The sequence below is a fragment of the Muntiacus reevesi genome, chromosome 8, assembly GCF_963930625.1.
Source record: "Muntiacus reevesi chromosome 8, mMunRee1.1, whole genome shotgun sequence".
Taxonomy (NCBI): Eukaryota; Metazoa; Chordata; class Mammalia; order Artiodactyla; family Cervidae; genus Muntiacus; species Muntiacus reevesi.
This window is the reverse complement of record NC_089256.1, coordinates 81,779,125-81,802,705: the sequence shown is the minus strand read 5'-3', so window position 1 is coordinate 81,802,705 and position 23,581 is coordinate 81,779,125. Positions and strand designations below refer to the sequence as shown.

Genomic DNA, 23,581 nt, shown 5'->3' with positions numbered 1-23,581 from the left:
TCAAGGAGGCTTGCCTGAGTTTGCTGGAAGCATCCAGGCAGGAGAAAACAGGCTCTCAGAAATTCTTCCTAATTTACCCTTGTGGGTGCAGAGCATTGAGAGCTCAACATCTGGTACCTTAAAAAGCAAAAGAGGAGATTGTTTGATGGATGTGGCTCTTGAGGAAGGAGAAGAAAGCAGTGGCAGCAACTGGCTCTACCTGTTCTCCTTTTCCTGACATCCTTATATACCATACCCTGTTATGGGACCTCTCCCTCAGATAACATGCCTAAAATGAGTGTGATGTTAAGGATCCCTCTTGGCTATGGCTCCTGACTCACAACTCTACTTTTGGTTACTTGTTTAAGCGGGGAGGTCCTAGGAGCCTGCTGGGAGCAAGCCCTGAAGTCACCCCATTTCTCGACTGGGTCTCAGGCCTCTCATAACACTTCCTCTTTTCTGTCCATTCCTCAACACAGGGGGCCCCTCAGAGGAACGTCTCAAGCTTTATCAAAGCTGGAGTTGTGACTGAGACCTCACTTTACTCCTAAAATCCACTCAGGGAAGATGGGAATTAATTAATTTGATATTAGGGAGACAAAATTTAACAAACACCATTTTTATGCAAGCATTTCTGTCTCAGTTGAGTTGCCCAGTATAAAATTATCTCTGATTCATTGTCATTGTCTAATTTAATTTAAAACCTTGACCAGTAACTAAAGCTCACCCTGTATTTCTAAAGGAAAATAATATTAGTCATATTCCTTAGGAGATTTCCCATGCATAGACTCATACTTTGCTTTCTTCTTATGCTCATTTTCTCGAAGTGATATAGTAACACCACAATCCTAAGAACCTCCTAGAGTCTAAATAGAAAGTTAAATTCTAACTGAACTGTTAATAAGTTACACGATACACTTTTCATGTAGAAATTAAAGTAAGAATTGTTTTCCACAATGGGTTGACCTTTGAATTGTGAATTAATGTCAACACATTGTTGCAGGCCACCCTCATCTCTTTGTCAGGACTGCAGCAACTCCCATGTGCTTTGACTGATCATTGTTTTGACTCACATGCAATCTTCCTCTGCACAGCAGCTAGGGTCTCTCCCTGGTTCTCATATTCAGTGACTTCTTACAGCTTATAGGATAAACCCCAAACCCTTATGATGGACAATATAAGTGGACAAACCAAATGCATCTTGAGTAATCACACAGCCTCTTTCTCACTTCATACAGTCAGGGCCTCCTGGCCTTCCTTCTCTCTCTTGTACAAGGCACATCTGTTTCCTGCAGCTTGGAAGGCTCTTCTCCTTACTCTTCTTAAGACTGGCTGCTCTGATTTGTCACTGCTCCTTCTTCAGGCTTTCTTACCTTAAGTACCACTTCCTGAGGTAGGCTTTCTCTGGCCACCTGTCTGAAACAATTTTTCCTTGTCGTGCGTACCCACTCAGTCATGTCTGATGCTTTGTGACCCCATATTTTGTAGCCTACCAGACCTCTCTGTCCATAGGATTCTCCAAGCAAGAATACTGGAGTGGGTTGCCATCTCTTTATCAAATAACCCTATTTATTTCTTTGACAGCATTTATTATCGCCTGAAATATTGAATTTTTTATCATCAGATGTTTATTACTCCCAGTGGAGTGCTAGTTCTATGAGAGCAGATATTTTGTTCTGTTACTACTTCATTTAGTATGTCTATACAGAAACAGTGTTTAATAAACATTTGCTGACTGAATTAAAGGATGAATGAATGTGAGACATGGATATGAGAAGGAATACATCATGGAATGTTGGTCATAATGAAATGTTGTGAGAAATTAAAAGTAAATGTTCACACAAGAAAGGAATGTTTTATATATATATAAAAGTCCATCTTATAATCTTATATAACTATACAAGTGTCAGAGAGGAATAATGCTCTGCATAAGGTTAAAAGATCATTACTGTTGCAGTTCAGCTGCATGTTCACATCTATCCATGTGCCTAAAATTATTTCAAAAGCTTTCATATTTATACTGGAATCACCATTCAAAAATGCACTTGGGGTATATCCTTGTTGTGGATGGAACTTTGTGGGAGGCTTGGAACATTGTGGGAGGATATGTTGACAAAATTTTGGGGGATATAATTTGATCCAGCCAGTTTCTAAGAGATTAAGATGTTGTGGATGGATGAGGAGTGATTGGGATAAGAAAAAAGAGAATATCCTGTTTTGGATATAAAGCAGGTTAAAGCTGGCAGACCAAGAGTTTATATTAAGAGAAGTAGAAGTAAAAGCAAATGGAGAAAACAGAAGAATATAGCAGGATTTATTCTGGGACCACTGTAGGTGTGTCAGGCAGGAGGGGATTTGGTACAAGTAATCAGGTGTTCATGGCATTGCTGAAGAGGGAGGAGCACAGAGCAGCTAGGACTGCCACTAGCTCTCCGGTTCGTCACCAGCCTTTTGAGAACCAGAACTTTGCTAGTGAGGGTCACAGCCACCTGCATGGAATAATGTAGGCAGGGAATCATGTTGTCGTGCCAGAAAACACTGCAAAACTTTGATTCTGCCAAAGTCCGCAAGGTCACTAGAAAGTCTTCCACATCCATGCAGATGTTTCTCACTGGCAGAGATGAAACTGGATCCTTGATGGAAAAAGATTCTGAGAAAAATGATTTTCAGACTTTGAGTCCCTGAGATAAAGGGGAGACCATAAAAAGGGATGGAAATGGTGCCAAAGGCCAATCTGGCACAGTATGAGAACAGGAAATACTTGTCATTGCTTTAAAGGACTATTTCTGGCTAGTTAATTTCATTACCTCTAATCCTAACTAATAATAATAGCCAACAGTAACAACTAAGGACACTGGGTTAAGAGCTCTTCATGCATTATATCATTAAGTTTCACAACTGTACAAGATTTCTCTACTGTTATTATCTCCATTAAAAAACAAGGAGCCAAGACTTTGCTCCCAGTCAAACAACTCAGAAATAGATCTGAATCCTGTACTCAGTTCTCACTGTCTACAAAGCCAGTGACTTTTAGTCTTTATACTATATTACTTGCTAGTCACTGACTAAATTTATTTAAATTCATGGCCCTAGCATCAACATAAAACTTTCCAATCATCTTATAGATACACATTATTAAGTTGGTATGAAAATATAACTTAAATTTTCACTTATTTTGGGAAAAGAACTAATACATCTTTAAAGATCATCCTCCTGAACATAGGCAGTAACTTAAAGAACACAGCTTTAGAAGAAATGTAATGTCCCTTGTATTTACAATGTAATTTTATGATATGAATTCATTTTCATATATTGATAAAATTTTCTTATAAAACTACATCATAGAATCTCAAGGTTAGATGGGGCATTCAAGGTTGAAGCATCTTTGAATGAGTGATAGTCGCTCAGTCGAGTCTGACTCTTTGCAACCCCATGGACTGTAGCCTGCTAGGCTCCTCTGTCTGTGGAATTCTCCAGGCAAGAATACTGGAGAATCTTTAAAATCCTTTATAATAGGATCTCAGGCTTCCTGGGTGGCTCAGCGGTAAAGAATCTGCTGGCAATGCAGGAGCCACAGGAGATGCGGATTCAATCCCTCGGTAGGGAAGATCCCACGAAGGAGGGCATGGCAGCCCACTCCAGTGTTCTTGCCTGGAGAATCCCCATGGACAGAGGAGCCTGGCGGGCTACAGTCCATAGGGTTGCAAAGAGTCAGACACGACTGAAGCAACGTAGCAAACAGGCTCATTATAAATTTCATCAAGGGATGGCCCAGTGTCTGCTTATGAACTTTCAATGGGGGCAACATCCTGGACCGTGGCGGGTGATTGACAAGGGGGAGGAGCATGTAGGATCCCTGCTGCTGGGCAAAGGTAAAAATGGGGCTGGAAGATGCTTAGTCATTTTTGTCTCAGTTGTAGCAAATACAGTGTTAGTTAGCCTAGAAGCTGGAACTATTGGTTACAGTTTTTGCTACCTAATCTTTCCCCAACTCACTCCATGGCTTACAGATTATAGTTTGAGTGTCTGTGGTGGATTCAAAACAGCCAAAGATTATTCGGCTCTTCTTCCAATGAGAGATGGGGGTCTATGCCCCTTCTCTTGGAGCCTGGCTGGCCTCTGTGACTGCTGTAACTAACATAATTCAATAAAAGTGTTGCTGCCAGTTCTCAGGTGCAGGCTAAGGAGACTGGCAGCTTTCATGTTCTGGGAGCTGTCTTTCTGGGAACTCTGAGGTCTATTGATGAAATTTGACAATCTTGAGCCTAGCATGCTAGGGAGACTATTGTGACTGATGAGTTCAGCCTTTTCCCCCCACTTTTATTAAGGCACTGAATTTATAGTGAAGCCTCTCTGCACTAACCCGTGCATCACCTGAATACTGCTAAGTGACCTTAGTTGATGCTTCATGGAACAGAAGAATCATCTAAATAGTGAAAGTCACTCAGTGATGTCCAACTCTTTGTGACCCCATGGACTACACAGTCCATGGAATTCTCCAGGCAGGAATACTGGAGTGGGTAGCCTTTCCCTTCTCCAGGGGATCTTCCCAACCAAATTCCTGACCCGTGACTTTATGAGTTCTGGTAAAATGGTTAAAGTCACTGAGTTTGAGGAACTGTGTAACACAGTGGTAGATAATTGGAACATGTCTGTGGGATCAGGGAGGGTTGTCCAATCTAGATTGGCTTTGACTAGTCTCAGCTGTATGCAGTCACGTGTCTGTGGGTCAGGTGGGGACTTCCATCCAGACTGTCTTGGGCTGGAGCAGTTTACCTCTGCGTTGTCTTCCATCCTCTTCTGCGACAAGCAGGCTCAGCCACGCATATCCTTCTCATGGCAATGGCCAAAGAGCAAGACAGCAAGTAGAAACACGTAAGGGCTCTTGAACCTTAGACTTGGAAATGCTACCCTGTTATTTCCACCTCATTCTACTGGCCAAAGTCACATGGCTGAACTCAAAGTCACAGGATTGGAGTATAGACCTCATTCTTTGTGGAAGACCGTGAAAAACCTATATAGCAAAGAGTGTGAGTACATGGAAGGATGGGAGACAATTGGAGACAATAATGTAATCTACTACTTCATTTCAATTTAGAAAATATTTATGGGATACATATTGTGCTAGGCCCTGGGGACATAGAAACAAAAGAGACGCAACTTTCTACTCTTGAAATGCTTACAGTCTGGGCAACTTTCAGGAGGAGTAAAAGGGCTTTTACTGTATTAAGTTTGACTTGGGGACCTCAGCCTCCTTTTAGATCTTTGCTTCTAACCTCTCTGTTAAGATTTATACCTATGTTAATCTTCAGACTTAGCATTTGAGTCATGTTTTTTGTTCTAGTGACTTAAATTTTGCTTAAATGCCCTCACTTGCTAGACTCCTTGTGAAGGTTTTGTTGGCTGGTTTTTGTATGTTTACACAAATATGAAAACAATCCATAGTTAAAAGGAAATAATATCTGTGCACCATCAGTCAGGTTGCTATCAGCACTTGCTGTATTGTTTTTTGAAAGGAATTCATGTTATCCTCATCTCCAAGTTCTTGGGGAGCCTCATCAAATCTTCAAGTACTGATGACATTATCCTTTATTATCTACATTTAAACTGGGAAGCAGGAAGCCACATTGCAAGGAAGATGCTTATGGGGACAATCCACACCCTCGTTAGAGACACCAGGCACCTTCCCAACATTGATTAGCTCTGTTCTTTCCTTTCCGGGGACCTTTAGCCACTTTTTGGATGGGCTGTGCTCCCTTCTGTAATTTTGCCCCACACTAGTATGTTCCATGATCAGAGCCAGACAGCTCATCTCTCCTCTTCCTTATGTTTCCCATTAAGTTCCCATTTCTTGTTTGTGAGAAACCACTTTCTGAGAAACCACTTTCTCCCACTGCAGGGCCTTAAGGTGAAGGTGCAAGATCTGTAAGGGGTGCAAGATCTGTGTTTGAAGAGATGCTTTATAACCATCTGCTCTTCACACTTTCCTCTTTGCTTTTACAGTTTCTTATCTTTGCTTGTCAGCTTTGACTGTCAGCTCCCTGAAGGTGAAGGGCCTGACTTTGATCACTCATTCATCCCCAGGCAGCCCAGCACAGCGAGGAGTGCATGGGTTGACTTTGGAGTCAAATGGATTTAGGTTTTAATCCCAGCTCCACTCCTGACTAATAGTGTGATCTCAGGCAGGCTACTCAACCTCTCTGTGCCTTGGTTTTATAATCCATTATGCCCATAGTAAATCTTACTTTTCATGGTTTATGTGTGATGTAATTGTAATAATAATTATAAATTACCTGGAAAATGCTTGTCAAGATCTCAGTGTTAGTTTTCTCCCTTCCCCAGCTCAACAGCTCTCTCTTATTTGCTGCCTCAGGACTGGTTTACCAAGGAACTATCATAACATGTTTTCAGGATCAAAAATATTTGCTGTGCCAAGAAGAATAATACAGATATATTTTAGTGAGGAATAAAAAACAACCTGGTTATTTCCCTATATAACCTCATTTGCTTTAAAGAACATAAACAATGTTAGAGCATTAATACAGCATTTTGCGAACTTGAATTATTTTTATAGCAAAGTGGTGAGACAATGGAGAGTGTCCAGTATTTCACTTTCCATATTTTGCACTTTGGCTATTTGCAATGTTTGAATATTTACTGCAGACAAGATCCTTACTGATTTTATTTATCTTTATTTTCTATGACCCAGCACAGTTCCTAACACTTCTTAGATGCTCAAGTAAATGTTTGTTGAACAAATGAATGTTTCATTGAATGCAATTGTATGAACTCATGAAAGTTGAATTGTATTATATCTAAGCAGAATATTTTTGTGTTTGGTTTTGGCTGGGGCTGGGTTTAGCTGACTGATGTACAGTGACCATGTACATATGCTCAATCTTACAGGGATGGGGGAAGGAGGGGTGCAAGATCTGTATTTGGAGAGATGCTTTATAACCATCTGCTCTTCACACTTTTCTCTTTGCTTTTGTAGTTTCTTATCTTTGCTACTAGATTGTCAACTCCCTGAGGGCAGAAGCCATCAGTTCAGTTCAGTTGCTCAGTCGTGTCCAACTCTTTGCAACCCCATGGACTGCAGCACACCAGGCTTCCCTGTCCATCACCAACTCCTGGAGCTTGCTCAAACTCATTCCATTGAGCCAGTGATGCCTTCCAACCATCTAATCCTCTGTCATCCCCTTCTCCTCCTGTCTTCAATCTTTCCCAGACTCAAGGGCTTTTTCAGTGAGTCAGTTCTTTGCATCAGGTGGCCAAAGTATCAGAGTTTCAGGTTCAGCATCAGTTCTTCCAATGAATGTTCAGGACTGATTTCCTTTAAGATGGACTGGTTTGATCTCCTTGCTATCCAAGGGACTCTCAAGAGTCTTCTCCAACACCACGGTTCAAAACCATCAATTCTTTGGCGCTCAGCTTTCTTTATAGTCCAACTCTCACATCCATACATGACTACTGGAAAAGCCATAGCTTTGACTAGATAGACCTTTGTGTCCATAACAGAGGCCATAGCTTAGTCTATATTATCATATGTCACTACATATAATTTCTCAGTGCTTGTGACACTGTTGGTTATTCAGTTACTGTTGGTTGAAAGGGTAAATATAGTAGCAAAAGCAGCTTAAAGGAAGGTTAGCATTTTTGGATCTTTATATAATGTTGGAAATACAGCATCCTTTATCCCTTCTCATCTGCTTTGATTTATATCTGTCTCCTCTAGAGCTCTTTCATTGATCCTACCCTTGGATTTATTGCCCTTTAATCTCATCCATATAAACGTCACATGATTTGTGGGGAAGGGTGGAGGCTTTGATGTTAAACAGACCTGGATTTAAGTTCTGAATTAATAACTCGCAGGTTGTGTGATCTTGAATAAGGTTCGTAAGCACTTGATGTCTGTTTTCTCATCTGTGAAGGTGAGTGTGTCAACCTGCCTGGCGGAGCTGTTTTGAGAACAGATTGTATTGATGAATGTAATATGCCTATTCTTTGTAGGGATTCTATAAACAGTAGGTGTGGTTACTATCTGTTTTTCACTCTCTTTACTCTCTTTCTATTTATCCTAATCATGCCTTCCTTTTCTGTTCAGAAATCATGCATTTCTAACCCTGGCTATCTGTGAGCAGTCACTGGAATGCTGGGAGTTGCTGGGGAATGGAATACTATGATCAAAATTTGATTTCATCAGGAATCTTATGTCCCTGTGAATGTTGATAAAAACTTTAATAAGAATAGCCACTATTTGGCCTTTTAAAATAATACAGAGATAAATGTGAGTTTTCAGGGAAAAAACCCTCAAATTATAAAGTAAAGAATTGGAGAGTTAAATGACAAGTGAAGAATATAAAGATATAGCACATATCTAAATTTATGATTTTTTATTCTCTCTCTCTCTCCATTTATTACAACAGATTCCAAAAGATTGCTGTCACAACAAGACCATTTTCCTGAGTAGATTTAAGGACTCTTTACCAGTATTTTTTTCTTGAAGTAATTGAGTTTGCTGAAATAAACTATTCAGCTCAATATTTTTAATCTCCCTCTAACACAAATGCATTTGATTACTATAAATCTGAGTGAGGTCAGTCAGGATTTTTTACTTACTTGTTTTCCACAGAGTATATGAGCTAGTAAGAGTATATGTTGCATTTATTATAGATCATGTTTTCTATTTGGCAAGATGATTTGAATGATTGAGAACAATATTTTAGCACATATACCAGTAGGAAAACAACCAGAAAGGAGAATTGAAGCAATTGTTCCTTACAGTGAGTACTTTAAGTCAATAAAATATTCTGTTGTAATTGAAGTATATGTTTACATATAACATAGATAAATCATTTAGTATTATGCATACTGTTCATTCTTATGGTTCATATATGTATATATATCCCTCTCATATAGGTGTATATCTATATCATTTAGTCTTTTCATTTGGTTCTCACGTGATACGTGTATATATTCCCATTGTATTTTTCAGCTTCAAACATGTGGATGTTTTCTTGGTTTTGTGCCGTTTTCATTATTTTGGTTATTGCTAGTATGGACGCAGTAGCCAAGACCACACCATATACCAAATTCATGAAGAAATCTGAGGGAAAAGAGATGCCAAAGGGCCCAAAGCCATCCAGTGGCCTACCTCCAGAAGAAGGAGCCCCCTTCAGAGAAGCGGCTGAAAGGGCAGAGCCAACCCCTGACCCCTTAGTCCTCGATTCCGCCTTTGATGCTGCCACTCTCTTCCCCTCCGAAAACCTCACTCTTGACACTGCTGATTTCTTCTTGAATTGCTGTGATTGTTGTTCATCTGGACCAGGGCAAAAGGGAGAACCGGGACAGACTGGAAAGCCAGGTATTTGAAAATACATGAAGCCATATATTTCCCACTTGTACAAACTTAGAGTGGAGAGGTGGTGGATTGGTGGTGGAATTGCCTGAGGGTTTCTACACCATCATGCCAGTGGGACAAGCCTAGGTATAGCATTGTGACAAATGCAATGGGTTCTGTTGCCCAGTGTGATAAACAGAGTCACACGTGCAACTATTAATACTAAACTGAAATGGGATTAAAATTTCAGTTCTTCAGTCACACTGGCCCCATTTCAAGTGCTCAGCAGCCACAAGTGGCCAAAGGGCAGCACAGATTCAGAGCATTTCCATAGTTGCAGAAGCTTCTATTGGATGGTGCTGGTCAGAGCAGAGACAGCCTCCCAGCAGTAGACTGGTATGTAGTTCTCCCAGTTATGCAATCACCTCATTAGTGGCTGATGTAAAAAGGTGAAGTGAAAGTTCTGTGGTCTAGTGAGGATGTGTACTGACTGATGGGTTTTCGGAGTGCTATTTGTAGTTAGGATTAGCAACAGAACACCTGTGAGGTAGAGAATAAAGGCAGGATTCAGTGCGCTTCTCATTGAAATTCTGAGGCAGCACTGTCTCTTGCCCAATAGTCTTCCTTGAACATCATGGTTAAATATTTCAAAATTTCTAAATATCTTTAATGCATGCAGTATGAATATACTCTCACTTTTATTGTACTATGTTTCAGGTTTCCCATGTCCTACAGTGGTAAATTCAAGGTAAAAGTGAGACCAGAATGTCATTTCAAATCCACTATTCCCTGACAGAATTACATGTAAATATTTGTTGTGTCTTGCCTGAAGGACTTAAAGTCATAAAATCAGAAATTCCGCATCCTTGTTAAGCTTTTTGTTCATTTCATCCCATTGCAGGTACCTTTTGGGAAATGTGATCAGTGTTTATGCAGAGGTGAATTTGAAGGGGAAGGGAGCTGGGTAGGAGTCTGGGGTCCCGAGATTTCAGAGTTGCCACAACATTACTGGTGACATAATGAGACTGGGGAAATTATATTATTTACCAGGGTTTCTTTCAGTATCAAGTCTGGCTGGAAAGCTGCTTGGGAGGAGTGGAAGGTCAAGTAAACACAGCTGGTTGCTAAACTGTTTTCTAAGGCTGTAACATCCAGGGCTTTTGTCTTACACTGATGGATTTAGCTAGGCTGTTCTCAGAGCTGAGACTCCAAATACTCAGGACATATATTCTAAAGGTGTGCCACATTATTGGACTGCCTGGGGCATGCATATATCTTAGTCTGACTAGCTCTGCCATAGACAGACTGCTTGAGAGTTCAGAAGGTCAAGCTGTCATGGTCCTACCTTGGGGAAACTTCATTAGCACTCCAAGTGTCAGTTTCTGAAATAGTAAAATGGGGTAAGAATAATGACAGCTTCTTGGAGTCTTCAAGAGACCTGAATGAGGTCATATATACAAGGTCTCAGTGTGATGCCTAGAATAGAACACATGCTCAATAAACTGTGTTTATTTTTCTGGTTAGTTGTAGTAGGAGTCTTTTCTTATCCTGTGCAATATTCTGAACCTGATAGGATCCTGTTTTTGAGATTCATAGATATTTGTTCTAGCTTTACCAGTGTTTCAAAAACATTGTTTTCTTGTATTATTTATTTGTTTAATTGAAGCATAGATGATTTTCAGTGTTGTGTTAGATTCTGGTGTATAGCAAAATGACTCAGTTTATATATATGTATGTGTGTGTGTGTGTGTGTGTGTGTGTGTGTGTGTATGTGTGTGTGTGTGTGTGTGTGTATATATATATATATATATATATAAAAGAAAAAGGTGAAAGTGTTAGTCACTCAGTTGTATCTAACTCTTTGCGATCCTCTGGTCTGTAACCTACCAGGATCCTCCGTCCATGGAATTTTCCAGGCAAGAATACTGGAGTGGGTTGCCATCCCCTTCATCAGGGGATCTTCCCAATGCAGGGATTGAACCTGGGTCTCCTGCATTACGGGCAGATTCTTTACCATCTGAGCCACCAGGGAAGCCCATATATACATATTCTTTTTCATATTGTTTCCATTATGGTTTATTACAGCATATTGAATATAGTTTCCTGTGCTATACAGAAGGACCTTGTTGTTTATATACTTTATATATACTAGTTTATATCTGCTAATCCCAAACTCCTAATTTATCCTTCCCTCATTCTCTTTCCTCTTTGGTAACCATGATTTTGTCAAAAGCATTGTACTAATGTGCAATGTTTATGTTGTATAAAAACAACATTAAACAAACTTGAAATTGAAAATAAACCTGCTCAAACCCAACTATTTATTTTTTTCATTATCTGTTAGTTCTTGGTCACATGAACACACATACATTACATATATCACATTTGTATCATCTACTGTGATATAAGTAATAACTGTAGACTTTAAAAAGTCATGAGCCTAATTTTAGTTTCTGAATGAAAGTATTTTGAAGTATACAGCTGTATCTAATATCTTGCAAAGGTAAAATTCCAGTTGAAACTTTTATCTCCAGCTTCTTTCATTAATTCAGTTATGATAATAGCTACCTGTCACTGTTTCCATTGTTTCCTCATCTATTTGCCATGAAGTGATGGGATTGGATGCCATGATTTTAGTTTTTTGAATGTTGAGTTTTAAGCCAGCTTTTTCACTCTCCTCTTTAAGAGGTTCTTTAGTTCTTCTTCACTTTCTGCCATAAGGGTGGTGTTATTTGCATATCTGAGATTATTGATATTTCTCCTGGCAAACTTGATTCCAACTTGTGCTTCATCCAGCCCCGCATTTAGCATGATGTACTCCGTTGGGTCATAGAAAGCATCACTATGAACAAAGCTAATGGATGTGATGGAATTCCAGTTCAGCTATTTCAAATCCTGAAAGATGATGCTGTGAAAGTGCTGCACTCAATATGCCAGCAAATTTGGAAAATTCAGCAGTGGCCACAGGACTAGAAAAGTCTGTTTTCATTCCAACCCCTAAGAAAGGCAATCCCAAAGAATGCTCAAACTACCACACAATTGCACTCATCTTACACGCTAGTAAAGTAATGCTCAAAATTCTCCAAGCCAGGAGAATATGTGAACTGTGAACTTCCAGATGTTCAAGCTGGTTTTAGAAAAAGCAGAGGAACCAGAGATCAAATTGCAAATATCCGCTGGATCATCGAAAAAGCAAGAGAGTTCTAGAAAAACATTTATTTCTGCTTTATTGACTATGCCAAAGCCTTCGACTGTGTGGATCACAATAAACTGTGGAAAATTCTGAAAGAGATGGGAATACCAGACCACCTGACCTGCCTCTTGAGAAACCTGTATGCAGGTCAGGAAGCAACAGTTAGAGCTGGACATGGAACAACAGACTGGTTCCAAATAGGAAAAGGAGTACGTCAAGGCTGTATATTGTCACCCTGCTTATTTAACTTACATGCAGAACACATCATGAGCAATGATGGGCTGGAAGAAGCACAAGCTGGAATCAAGATTGCCGGGAGAAATATCAATGACCTCAGACATGCAGATGACACCACCCTCATGGCAGAAAGTGAAGAGGAATTAAAAAGCCTCTTGATGAAAGTGAAAGAGGAGAGTGAAAAAGTTGGCTTAAAGCTGAACATTCAGAAAACTAAGATCATGGCATCTGGTCCCATCACCTCATGGGAAATAGATGGGGAGACAGTAGAAACAGTGTCAGACTTTATTTTTTTGGGCTCCAAAATCATTGCAGATGGTGACTGCAGCCATGAAATTAGAAAACGCTTATTCCTTGGAAGGAAAGTTGTGACTAACCTAGATAGCATATTAAAAAGCAAAGACATTACTTTGCTAACAAAGTTTCATCTGGTCAAGGCTATGGTTTTTCCAGTGGTCATGTATGGATGTGAGAGTTGGACTGTGATGGAAACTGAGCACCGAAAAATTGATGCTTTTGAACTGTGGTGTTGGTGAAGACTCTTGAGAGTCCCTTGGACTGCAAGGAGATCCAACCAGTCCATCCTAAAGATCAGTCCTGGATGTTCATTGGAAGGACTGATGCTGAAGCTGAAACTCCAATACTTTGGCCACTTCATGCGAAGAATTGACTCGTTGGAAAAGGCCCTGATGCTGGGAGGGATTGGAGGCAGGAGGAGAAGGGGATGACAGAGGATGAGATGGCTAGATGGCATCACCGACTCAATGGGCATGAGTTTGAGTAAACTCCGGGAGTTGGTGATGGACAGGGAGGCCTGGCATGCTGCGATTCATGGGGTCGCAAAGAGTAGGACATGACTGAGTGACTGAACTGAACTGAACTGAACTGACTCTGCATATAAGTTAAACAAGCAGGCTGACAATATACACCTTAATGTACTTCTCTTCTTTCCCAATTTGGAACCAGTCTGTTCCATGTCCGGTTCTAACTGTTGCTTCTTGACCTGCATACAGATTTCTCAGAAGGCAGGTAAGGTGGTCTGGTCTTCTCAGCTCTTTAAGAATTTTCCACAGTTTGTTGTGATCCACACAGTCAAAGGCTTTAGCATAGTAAATGAAGCAGAAGTAGATGTTCTGCAATTCTCTTGCTTTTTTCTGTGATCCAGCAGATGTTGACAATTTGATCTCTGGTTCCTCTGCCTTTTCTAAAACCAGCTTGAACATCTGGAAGTTCTTGGTTCACATACTGTTGAAGCCTAGCTTGGAAAATTTTCAACATTACTTTACTCGCATGTGAGATGAGTACAATTGTACAGTAGTTTGAACAAGTCTTTGGCACTGCCCTTCTTGGGATTGAAATGAAAACTGACCTTTTCTAGTCCTATAGCCACTGCTGAGCTTTCCAAATTTGCTGGTATTCTGAGTGCAGCACTTTAACAGCATCATCTTTTAGGACTTGAAGTAGCTCAACTGGAATTCCATCACCTCCAGTGGTTTTGTTCATAGTGGTGCTTCCTAAGGCCCAACTGACTTTGCACTCCAAGATGTCTGAACTCCAAAATCACTGCAGATGGTGACTGCAGCCTGGAAATTAAAAGATGCTTGCTCCTTGGAAGAAAAGCTATGACAAACCTAGACAGACTATTAAAAAGCAGAGACATTATTTTGTCAACAAAGGTCCATATAGTCAAAACTCTGGTTTTCCAGTAGCTATGTATGGATGTGAGAGTTGGACCATAGAGAAAGTACAGCACTGAAGAACTGATGCTTTTGAAATGTGGTACTGGAGAAGACTCCTGAGAGTCCCTTGGACTGTAAGGAGATCCAACCAGTCAATCTTAAAGGAAATCAATCCTGAATATTCATTGGAAGGACTGATGCTGAAGCTGAAACTCCAGTACTTTGACCACCTGATGTGAAGAACTGACTCATTGGAAAAGACTCTGGTGCTGGGAAAGATTGAAGGCAGGAGGAAAAGGGGACAGCAAAGGATGAGATGGTTGGACGGCATCACTGATTCAATGGACATGAGTTTGAGTAAGCTCTGAGAGTTGGTGAAGACAGGGAATCCTGGCGTGCTGCAGTCCATGGGGTCACAAAGAGTCAGACATGACTGAACTACCTACTGTACTGGGTGCCAAGAACTCTTAAGCACTTTATTGTTTCTCATCTTTGTAGAAAATGTTTAAAATATTATTACATGTCAGTGGATGATTTAATTGCATTTCAGAGAGTTTTATGTAATTCTAGAGGTCATGTAACCTGAGAGTGTTGAACCTGGAATCAAACTCAATTTTTGCAGCTTCCAACCCCAGCTCTTCAATTAAGTCTAACCTTCTGGTATTTACACTAAACTAACCAGGATGTAGGTCTCACCTAGATGGAAGAGTAGCCCCAGTAGATTGTAACCTTGTAACCCCCTTGTAACCTTGCAGACAGTTGCTTTATGCTCCCTGTGCTGACCTGGACACTGCCCTTTATCACTCCCCTCATGACCACATCAGGCATTTGGGTGTCATGAAGAAGGGGATCATTGCACAGTGACTAGCCGCCCTTGCTTGCTTCTGCCCTGCTCCCACCCCCATTTTTTCTCTGTTACTTTCCTTTCTGCTCTTCCCACTTTTCTAGACAGAGGAGCTTAACCACCATTTAAGCGTGCCTTCAGCCTTAACTTCTGTTGCAAGCAATTTATTAAAGTGCTTCATCCAAACAAATATAGTGTTCTTTCGAAGAGGAAATTCAACAGATTGAATATAATTTTCTGCATCCCATCAGCATTAACTGTAATAATTAAGATGAAAGATTACAATTTAATTGAGTGCACTTATCTATAGGGTTAACTTTCAAAGAAACTGGCCACACATTATTCCAGTCAGGGGTTGCAAAACAGTTCCTATGCTTAAACAAGACTGGGGTTGCAGGAAGGATAGCTGTCTTTGGCCTGGGTCTCTGTGTGGCCCAGGTAAGTGGAAGGGATCCAGACTGCTGGGACAAGCAAGGAACTGGTGACGTTATGAACCGCACACCATCTGCCCCTTGGCCTTCTTTACCCTGATTGCTAGGTCTGTTCATTGTCTTTTCTACTGCTGTTTTTCCTGAAATACTCATCTTTTTGTTTTTTTTCTTTTTTTGGTCTTGGAAAATTCTAATTTGTTCCTTAGGTCTTAGCTTAATGCCCCCTTATTTTCTCCAGGATGTCTACTCTGATCCCTTAAGTTAGTTGTTTTTTTTTTTTTTTTTTTTTTTAACCACAATCTACAATAGGAGCATCTTCTTTTCCTCACATTGCTGACAGTAGTGTAGCCGTTTCTATTTATTTGTGTGGTTATTTGCTCATGTTTCTCTTTTATGGGCTCTCAGCTCCATGGGGGAAAAGGGGCTGCTGGAATGTTGATGGCTGATTCCTGACACTTAGCAGGATGCTTGGTGTGTAGGACTCTGCAGTGGTTCCTGAGTCAGTGCCTAAGAGAAGGAATGGGAAAAGCCACAGTGCTAGGTATTCTGGTTTTACTTCTTATTTGAAAGTGCAGTCCACATGAGCTTAAGAGTCAGATAATATTTTGTTCCTATTGTTTGATATAGTACTGCTTCTCTGAATCATTTGATCACTGCCATGAATTCAGTGACAAGTACTAATGGGCTCAATTTATCTATTCAGGTAGTGCAAAATTGCAAATCAGACAAAAATATTGTCCTTAGAACTCTGTAATAGTTAATTCTCACCCAGATCTTATCATTAGGACACTGACAATCATTGGCCTCAATAAAGTGACTGCTGTTTTTGAACTAGTGAATTTCAGAAGAGAATTTCCCTGCCCTGATGGCTTTTAAATCTCATTTCCAGGTTTTAAGGGAGAAGCTGGTGATATAGGGATCCCAGGGTCACCAGGAATTGTTGGACCCCAAGGTCCAAAAGGCCAGAAAGGAGAGAAAGGTAGGTGACTATATTCATTTCATGTCGAAACTCAACAGATGTTCTGCATCATTTTAAAGAAGAGCAGCTTGCTAAGTAAATAACAGCTTCTTGCAGGTGGATCAAGTTTTTAAAATGTAAAAACTTGGTAAGACATACTATGAGTTATATTTGATATTAAAATGTTAACTTTATAAATAGCCAACTGAGAATTTTAAACTTGCCTGGTAATCTCTCTTTCACAACACACACACACACACACACACACACACACACACACACACACACACACATTTTCTATTTCACATAGTCCACTTGGCTGACCCAGTGACGGAGTCACAGGGCACAGAGACTCTGGGGAAGCATGCTTTTCTATTGTTTTAATTTGCCAACATCTTGCAGTTTGCAGGATCTTAATTCCCTGACCAGGGATCAAACCCATGCCATCTGCAGTGGAGCACAGAGCCCTAACCACTGGAATGTCAGATAATTCAAGGGGGTCTTTTCCTATATATTCCCGTTTGAGTTCTTCTTTATGATGCAAATTAACTTCCTACTAGATAAAACTAATCAGAGCAGGCAATCCTCTAGAATATTCCATTTAGACAAATGGCCTACCTGCTAAGAAAAATATGACATATCCTTTAGCTCTCTCAAATCAGGGGTGGTGTCAACGGTGGGAAGAAAACTGAATTAAAATAGAAGACATCAGGCTAATTGCAGTGACCTTGGACCCATCACTTGACCTCATCTGGATATTGAGGGGACTAGACTAGATATTTCTTTATACTTTGTTTAAAGAAGATTTGTTGTTTTGTGTGCTTTACTAGATCTTTTCCAGCTCAGAAATTCTACAATTCCACAGATTTATCAGCAAAGAGGGTGTCCAACCCCGGGGAAATCCCTGGCTCTGTAAGTGCTTTGAGGTATTGAAGGAAGGTTACAGATTCACTGGGACATTTAGAAATTCCTCAGGGAATACCACCGGCCTGTAGAAATACCATCTATCCATCAAGGTAAATGTCTTAGCCTCAGTGTCACAAGTCAAAAAATCTAATATCATCTATACATCACCCTCTGCATGGCTCAGGAACTGCCTAACTCATTTCTGGTAGAACATTCAGTGAAGTAATTACTCAGAAAAGATGCTAAGGTAAGAGAGAGCCACTTCACACTTGTCAGTTAGGCGATTTTCATTCTCGGAAACATTTAATCCTTCTGTGGCTGAATTATGTTAGCAGAAAGCTCTGTGAAATAAAGATGAGTGATGAACTTCCCCAGTGATTCATACATTTTGGAAGTTAGACTTCTGCAAGTAGAAGAAAAAAACAGGCAAGTATTGTAAAATAAAGTTCTTAAGAATATACTTTGATGAAGGATCAAAAGTAGAAATTCATTTAGCCAGTCTATAAAGTGACAACTGTACTTTCCTTTTACTTCCACTTAACTTGGACTCTTGCTTAAGACTTATAGTGAAAAAAATAAATGAGTAGAATGACTGCATTTTGGATAATCATTATCTGATTGAGTAAGTTCATTGTAAGTTGTTAAACTCTTTAAATGAACTCGAGAATCAGAATAACTGTGCAGTGAAGGTCAGGATATGAATATTGACAAGGACTGGGAATAGAATTATCCCTTCACTTCCATTCATAGTTACATACCCTTGAAAGGTATACAGACATTTTCCTGATGGCCTATGGGTTAATTTCCAAAATTTAAATTTCATGGAAGAGCCAGCTACTTAGAAAACTCTGCTGACTGGCTTATGGTGGGGTGGCGGGGGTGGGGGGATGGAGATGAATTTCTCTAGCTAGTCTTATGAAATTTGGCTGAGTCTTTTCTCATGACTTTTAATTTGGTTTAGGGTTTCTTTTTCCCTGGAAAAAATGAAACAAAATATGTTGGTTATATCATAAATAATATGGCTGGCAAATTGATGCCAACCAATATTATTATATACAATCATGTTTGACTCTGTACAAATTTCTAAACTTTTTCATGCCTAAGCTTCTTCTGTTGACAAAGTGTTGACAAAAACATCTGCTCTTTCTTGATGAGAAATGCTATAGACTTTTGGAAATGAAAAACATCCCAGGTGATGAAATGTGCTTTGTTATATGAGTTTCCCTGTTATATTAGAGACTGTTTTATTATCAAATAAATGTTAACATTATATTTAAAAAGGTTGAAATGTAAAAATTCACGGTAAGAGTTTGGAACATTACGTGGTGCAAAATAAATGCTCAATGAGAGTTAGTTATTGTTATTACTATTATTTTTGCTATTATCATTTGCAATTAAAATAAACCTAGAGTGGTTGTACTGTAATAAGGTTGGCCTTTGGCCAGGCCCGGTATAAAAGTTCATTTTGTGGTAATACAGCAAATATCTAATACTCCAGATATTTTAATTTTTTTAAAACATGAATTTTCAGTTTTATAATTTGCCCAAAGAGCATATGAAAAACATCCAAACAAAATGAAAATCAGCTTTTCCTTGATGCTCTATGTATGTCAAGGACAATATTTTTTTCCTAAGTGGGTTTTTAGCATGAATAGTTTTAGCTGATTGCAAAATGTTGTACTCTGTGTCAGCTTATACAGTGCATGGCACTATTTCTCAGGCATTGTGAGGAATATAAAAAAGAGGACTTTTAAACTGTCATTCAAAATTCATAATAGGAAGCACACAAACACAGACGTATATAATGTAAAGCAGGATATCATGAGTTTTGTATGAGATCTGAAAAGCTACAAGAATGCCGAGGCAAAAGCTGAACTCTGTCCGAAGAGCTTCGGCGCTACCTCCAGATCCTTTAAGTGGTTCCTTTAAACGGCTTACCATCAATTGGAATAAAATGTTCCTAATGATGCTCAATGAATTCTTTTCCCATATTGTCTTTACCTTTACACATTTTGATAAAGGAAACACTGGAATGTTAGTTATATCGTGATTAATATAGCTGGAAAACAGCTAATCTTGGTATCACTTTAGGACTCAAGGGAGAACGTGGGGACCGAGGAGCCAGCGGAGTTCCAGGATACCCAGGAAAGCCTGGAGAACCAGGTAGCTTATCTGTTCCATTCAGTTCAGTTCGGTTGCTCAATTGTGTCTGACTCTTTGCGACCCCCATGAACCACAGCACGCCAGGCCTCCCTGTCCATCACTAACTCCCAGAGTCCACCCAAACCCACGTCCATTGTGTTGGTGATGCCATCCAACCATTTCATCCTCTGTTGTCCCCTTCTCCTCCTGCCCTCAATCTTTCCCAGCATCAGGGTCTTTTCCAGTGAGTCAACTCTTTGCATCAGGTGGCCAAAGGATTGGAGTTTCAGCTTCAACATCAGTCCTTCCAATGAATACCCAGGACTCATCTCCTTTAGGATGGACTGGTTGGGTCTCCTTGCAGTCCAAGGGACTCTCAAGAGCTTATCAGTATATCTATTGTGTGTGGTCACATGTGCAGTATAGCTTTTAATTTTCTTTCTGTTTGTATTTAAAGTTATCAAGGAGGTCAAAGGGAAATATAAATTATTAATAATCTTCTAATAATTCAGTGTACTGATTGGTGGAATGTCACCACACTAGTTTAGGAGTCTGGAGATGGTAGAAGTATCTGAGCTCTGCTCCTCTCTCTAGCTGTCCTTGGGGAAAAGATACCTCAATCTTTCTGGGTTGAGGTTCTTTCCCTGGAAGATTCTGGGTTTTGATGGGCAATGTGGAGATGTATGAGAATAGCTGGATTGGGCCAAAATGCAAAGTGTAATAGAACACAGTGGGCAACTATAGTTCTAATACTTCCTCATCTTAACAGTCAATACACAATATCTAAATATAAGCTATTGCTTTTCAGTAGCATTAGCTCTTCCCTTATGAGAGTGTAGCTTTATTTGAATGGCTCAGTGTAAGGGTCTCCTCCGAGCCACTATTGCTCAGGGGAGAACCAGATTTCCTGTTCCAGTTAGGAGGTTCTATTTCCTTTCGTGAACTCTCTGATAATAGCCTCAGCTGGTAAAGAACCTGCCTGCCAATGTAGGAGATGCAAGAGACGCAGGTTTGATCTCTGGGTCAGGAAGATCCCCTGGAGAAGAAAACGGCATCCCAGTCCAGTATTCTTGCCTGGGAAATTCCATGGACAGAGGAGCCTGGAGGGTTACAGTCCATGGGGCAGCAAAAAGTTGGACGCAGGCTGAGCACATCCATACACTGATAATAGCATCCTGGTCATACCCTATGTGAGCCTTAACCGTGATTTAAATTTTCCATTTCAGGTGGAATTGGTCCTAAGGGGGACACAGGAGACATTGGCCCAACAGGAGTGAAAGGACAAAAAGGCTCGAAGGGGGACCCGTGTGCCAATGGGAGCAAAGGAGATAAAGGAGACAGAGGGCCTATAGGAGCACCCGGCTTGAACGGAGAGCCTGGCGCCAAAGGAGAGAAGGGCGAAGTGGGGGACAAGGGCTACGGTGGCGATTCCGGGGAGAGGGGAGGAAAGGGAGAAAAAGGCGAGGAGGGCATTAAAGGAGAGAAGGGCAGCAAAGGAGATGGTGGAACGGAAGGGAAGAGTGGCTCAGACGGCCTGCCTGGGGTGCCCGGTGATCCAGGAGTCAAAGGGGAAAAGGGAGAGTCGGGTCCTCCTGGTCTCGTGGGACCTGCGGGACCCAAGGGCGAGCTGGGGAGCAAAGGGGTCAGGGGGTCGATCGGGAAGAAGGGTTCTCGGGGCCTCAAGGGCTCCAAGGGGGAGGGGGCCAGAGTCCCAAGGTCGGCTTTCAGTGCCGCTTTATCCAAGCCCTTCCCTCCTCCCAATGCCCCTATCAAGTTTGACAAGGTTCTCTATAATGACCAAGGGAATTATAGCCCTGTCACTGGGAAATTTAACTGTAGTGTTCCTGGGGCCTATGTTTTCTCCTACCACATCACCGTGAGGGGCCGGCCTGCTCGGATCAGCCTGGTGGCCTGGAACAGGAGGCAGTTCAAGTCCAGAGAGACGCTCTATGGCCATGAAATAGACCAGACCTCTCTCCTCACCATCCTGAAATTAAAAGCAGGGGACCAAGTCTGGCTGGAAGTTTCAAAGGATTGGAATGGGGTGTATGTCAGTGCTGAGGATGACAGCATTTTTACTGGGTTCCTTTTGTACCCAGATGAAAACCCTGGCATTTCACCATAATCTTATGTCTTCAACACCCTAGTTTGGGTTTAGTAGAAGTCAAGTAACATTGGGTAGTGCTGTTGGAAAAAATAACCTTCATTATTTTCATAATTATAGAAATAATACAGAAAAATTAAGAAAAAAATGATATCACTTAGGTTGAATAATTCCTATTTTAAGACATCACCTTTAAGAATATTTACACATATTTGAGAGCATGTATCTATTAATTTTGTAGCTAGGTTTTTTTCATTTTAGCATTATAATGGCATTTCTTATGTCCTTTAAATAACAATATCTGTATATATAAATATGAAGATTTATAATAAATATATTCTTACTAAATATTTTCTATATTTCATACACATGTATATAACTCTCTTCTGTGTGAATATGAGGCTAACAGATGACATATAGTGGGCAGATATTTCTCAAAAACTTTTAATTCTCTTGGGAGGATTGCCTTCCTATGAAATGGAACTAGTCCCATGTTAGTTTAATTCAGGGTGAAAACACAGAAAGAATAATAAAGACTAGCTAAAGTATCTTTAAAATTAATCACTGTGTAAGTGTTTGCTCATAAAAAATCTGTATTATATGGACTTGTGTGTTGGGTAAAAGATAAAAAGAAAATTGATAAAGATATTGCTTCATCATAGCAACGATCCAACCATTCATCTAATTATTGTGCTGAGAAGAATTGAATGCCCCCCCAAAGATTGCAGAGGAAAATTAAATCATTATTGATCTAAAATTTCAGCCCTTTCTTTATGGAAGAACATCTAATTTGGATAAATTCTTTGGCTTCATTATAATCTCTAAAATAATTAATTCTGGTTATTCAGTAATAACACTGCTGGAACAGGTGAGTATTGGGAATTCATTTGCAATGTGACTATTTAATACTGTGAATATATAATAACTTAGCAGCCTCATTTTTTTTTTAAAGAAGTGAATTTATTGACTCTAAATTGAATTTGGTTTAATGAAGGCATATAGTTATACAGATTTGCAAATCTTGGTGGTCAGATAAGGGACTGGGTGATGGTGGATTTTCTGGCTTTGCTTTGCCAGATAAACTGAAAAACATAATTCATTTTTGATAAATGTTTCCCAAACTATATTCAGAGGAAAACCATTACTGGAAGTTGTTTTTATAAGCTACTGCAAAGAATGGATTCTGTGTCAAACAAATGTTGAAAATGTTATATTCTGTCTCCCTCTTAAAGGTTTATAAAGCATGTGAGTGGAGTCCCTGACATTCCCACAGAAAATAAATTTGTTTAACTTTGCTTTATCCAATGATCCTATACTTATTTTGAATACAGAATTCATCAAGCAACATGCCGTGGAACAGCATTCTGTAAGATGCCAATTTTGGAAATACTGCATTAGTTTCTCATCCAAAGATTACCCAGCAGGCTGGGGTAAAGTTTACTCTCAAGAGTTTGCCCTTCCTTCAGCAAATTCTTCTCTATTTAGATTGTAATATTGCTTTAATTGTGGCTTTGCTTGTATTTGTCAGAGAGAGGGTAAGAATTTTCAAGTGATTAAAATAGCGATACTTGTACTTAGAATTTTCTTTTCCAATTTGAGGATGGGATAGTGAAGAGATTCCAGGAACTTATAGTGTTGTCTCTCTGTATGCTCTTATAATAAAGTAGTGGGTGTGATTGAATTCCATTAGAACTATTTAAAACCTTAAAGGATGATGGCATTAAGGTGTTGCATTCACTATGTCAGCAAATCTGGAAGACCCAGCAGT

At 40.0% G+C, this 23,581-nt stretch overlaps 1 protein-coding gene across 1 annotated transcript; it reads left to right on the top strand.

Moving 5' to 3' along the window:
• The first annotated feature begins 8,982 nt into the window (after positions 1 to 8,982).
• On the top strand, positions 8,983 to 21,834 carry OTOL1 (otolin 1). Its single transcript, XM_065942537.1, has 4 exons — positions 8,983 to 9,343; positions 16,593 to 16,682; positions 19,659 to 19,730; positions 20,936 to 21,834. Exons 1-4 carry the CDS (start codon positions 8,983 to 8,985, stop codon positions 21,832 to 21,834), a joined length of 1,422 nt encoding a protein of 473 aa, XP_065798609.1.
• The last annotated feature ends 1,747 nt before the right edge of the window (positions 21,835 to 23,581 follow it).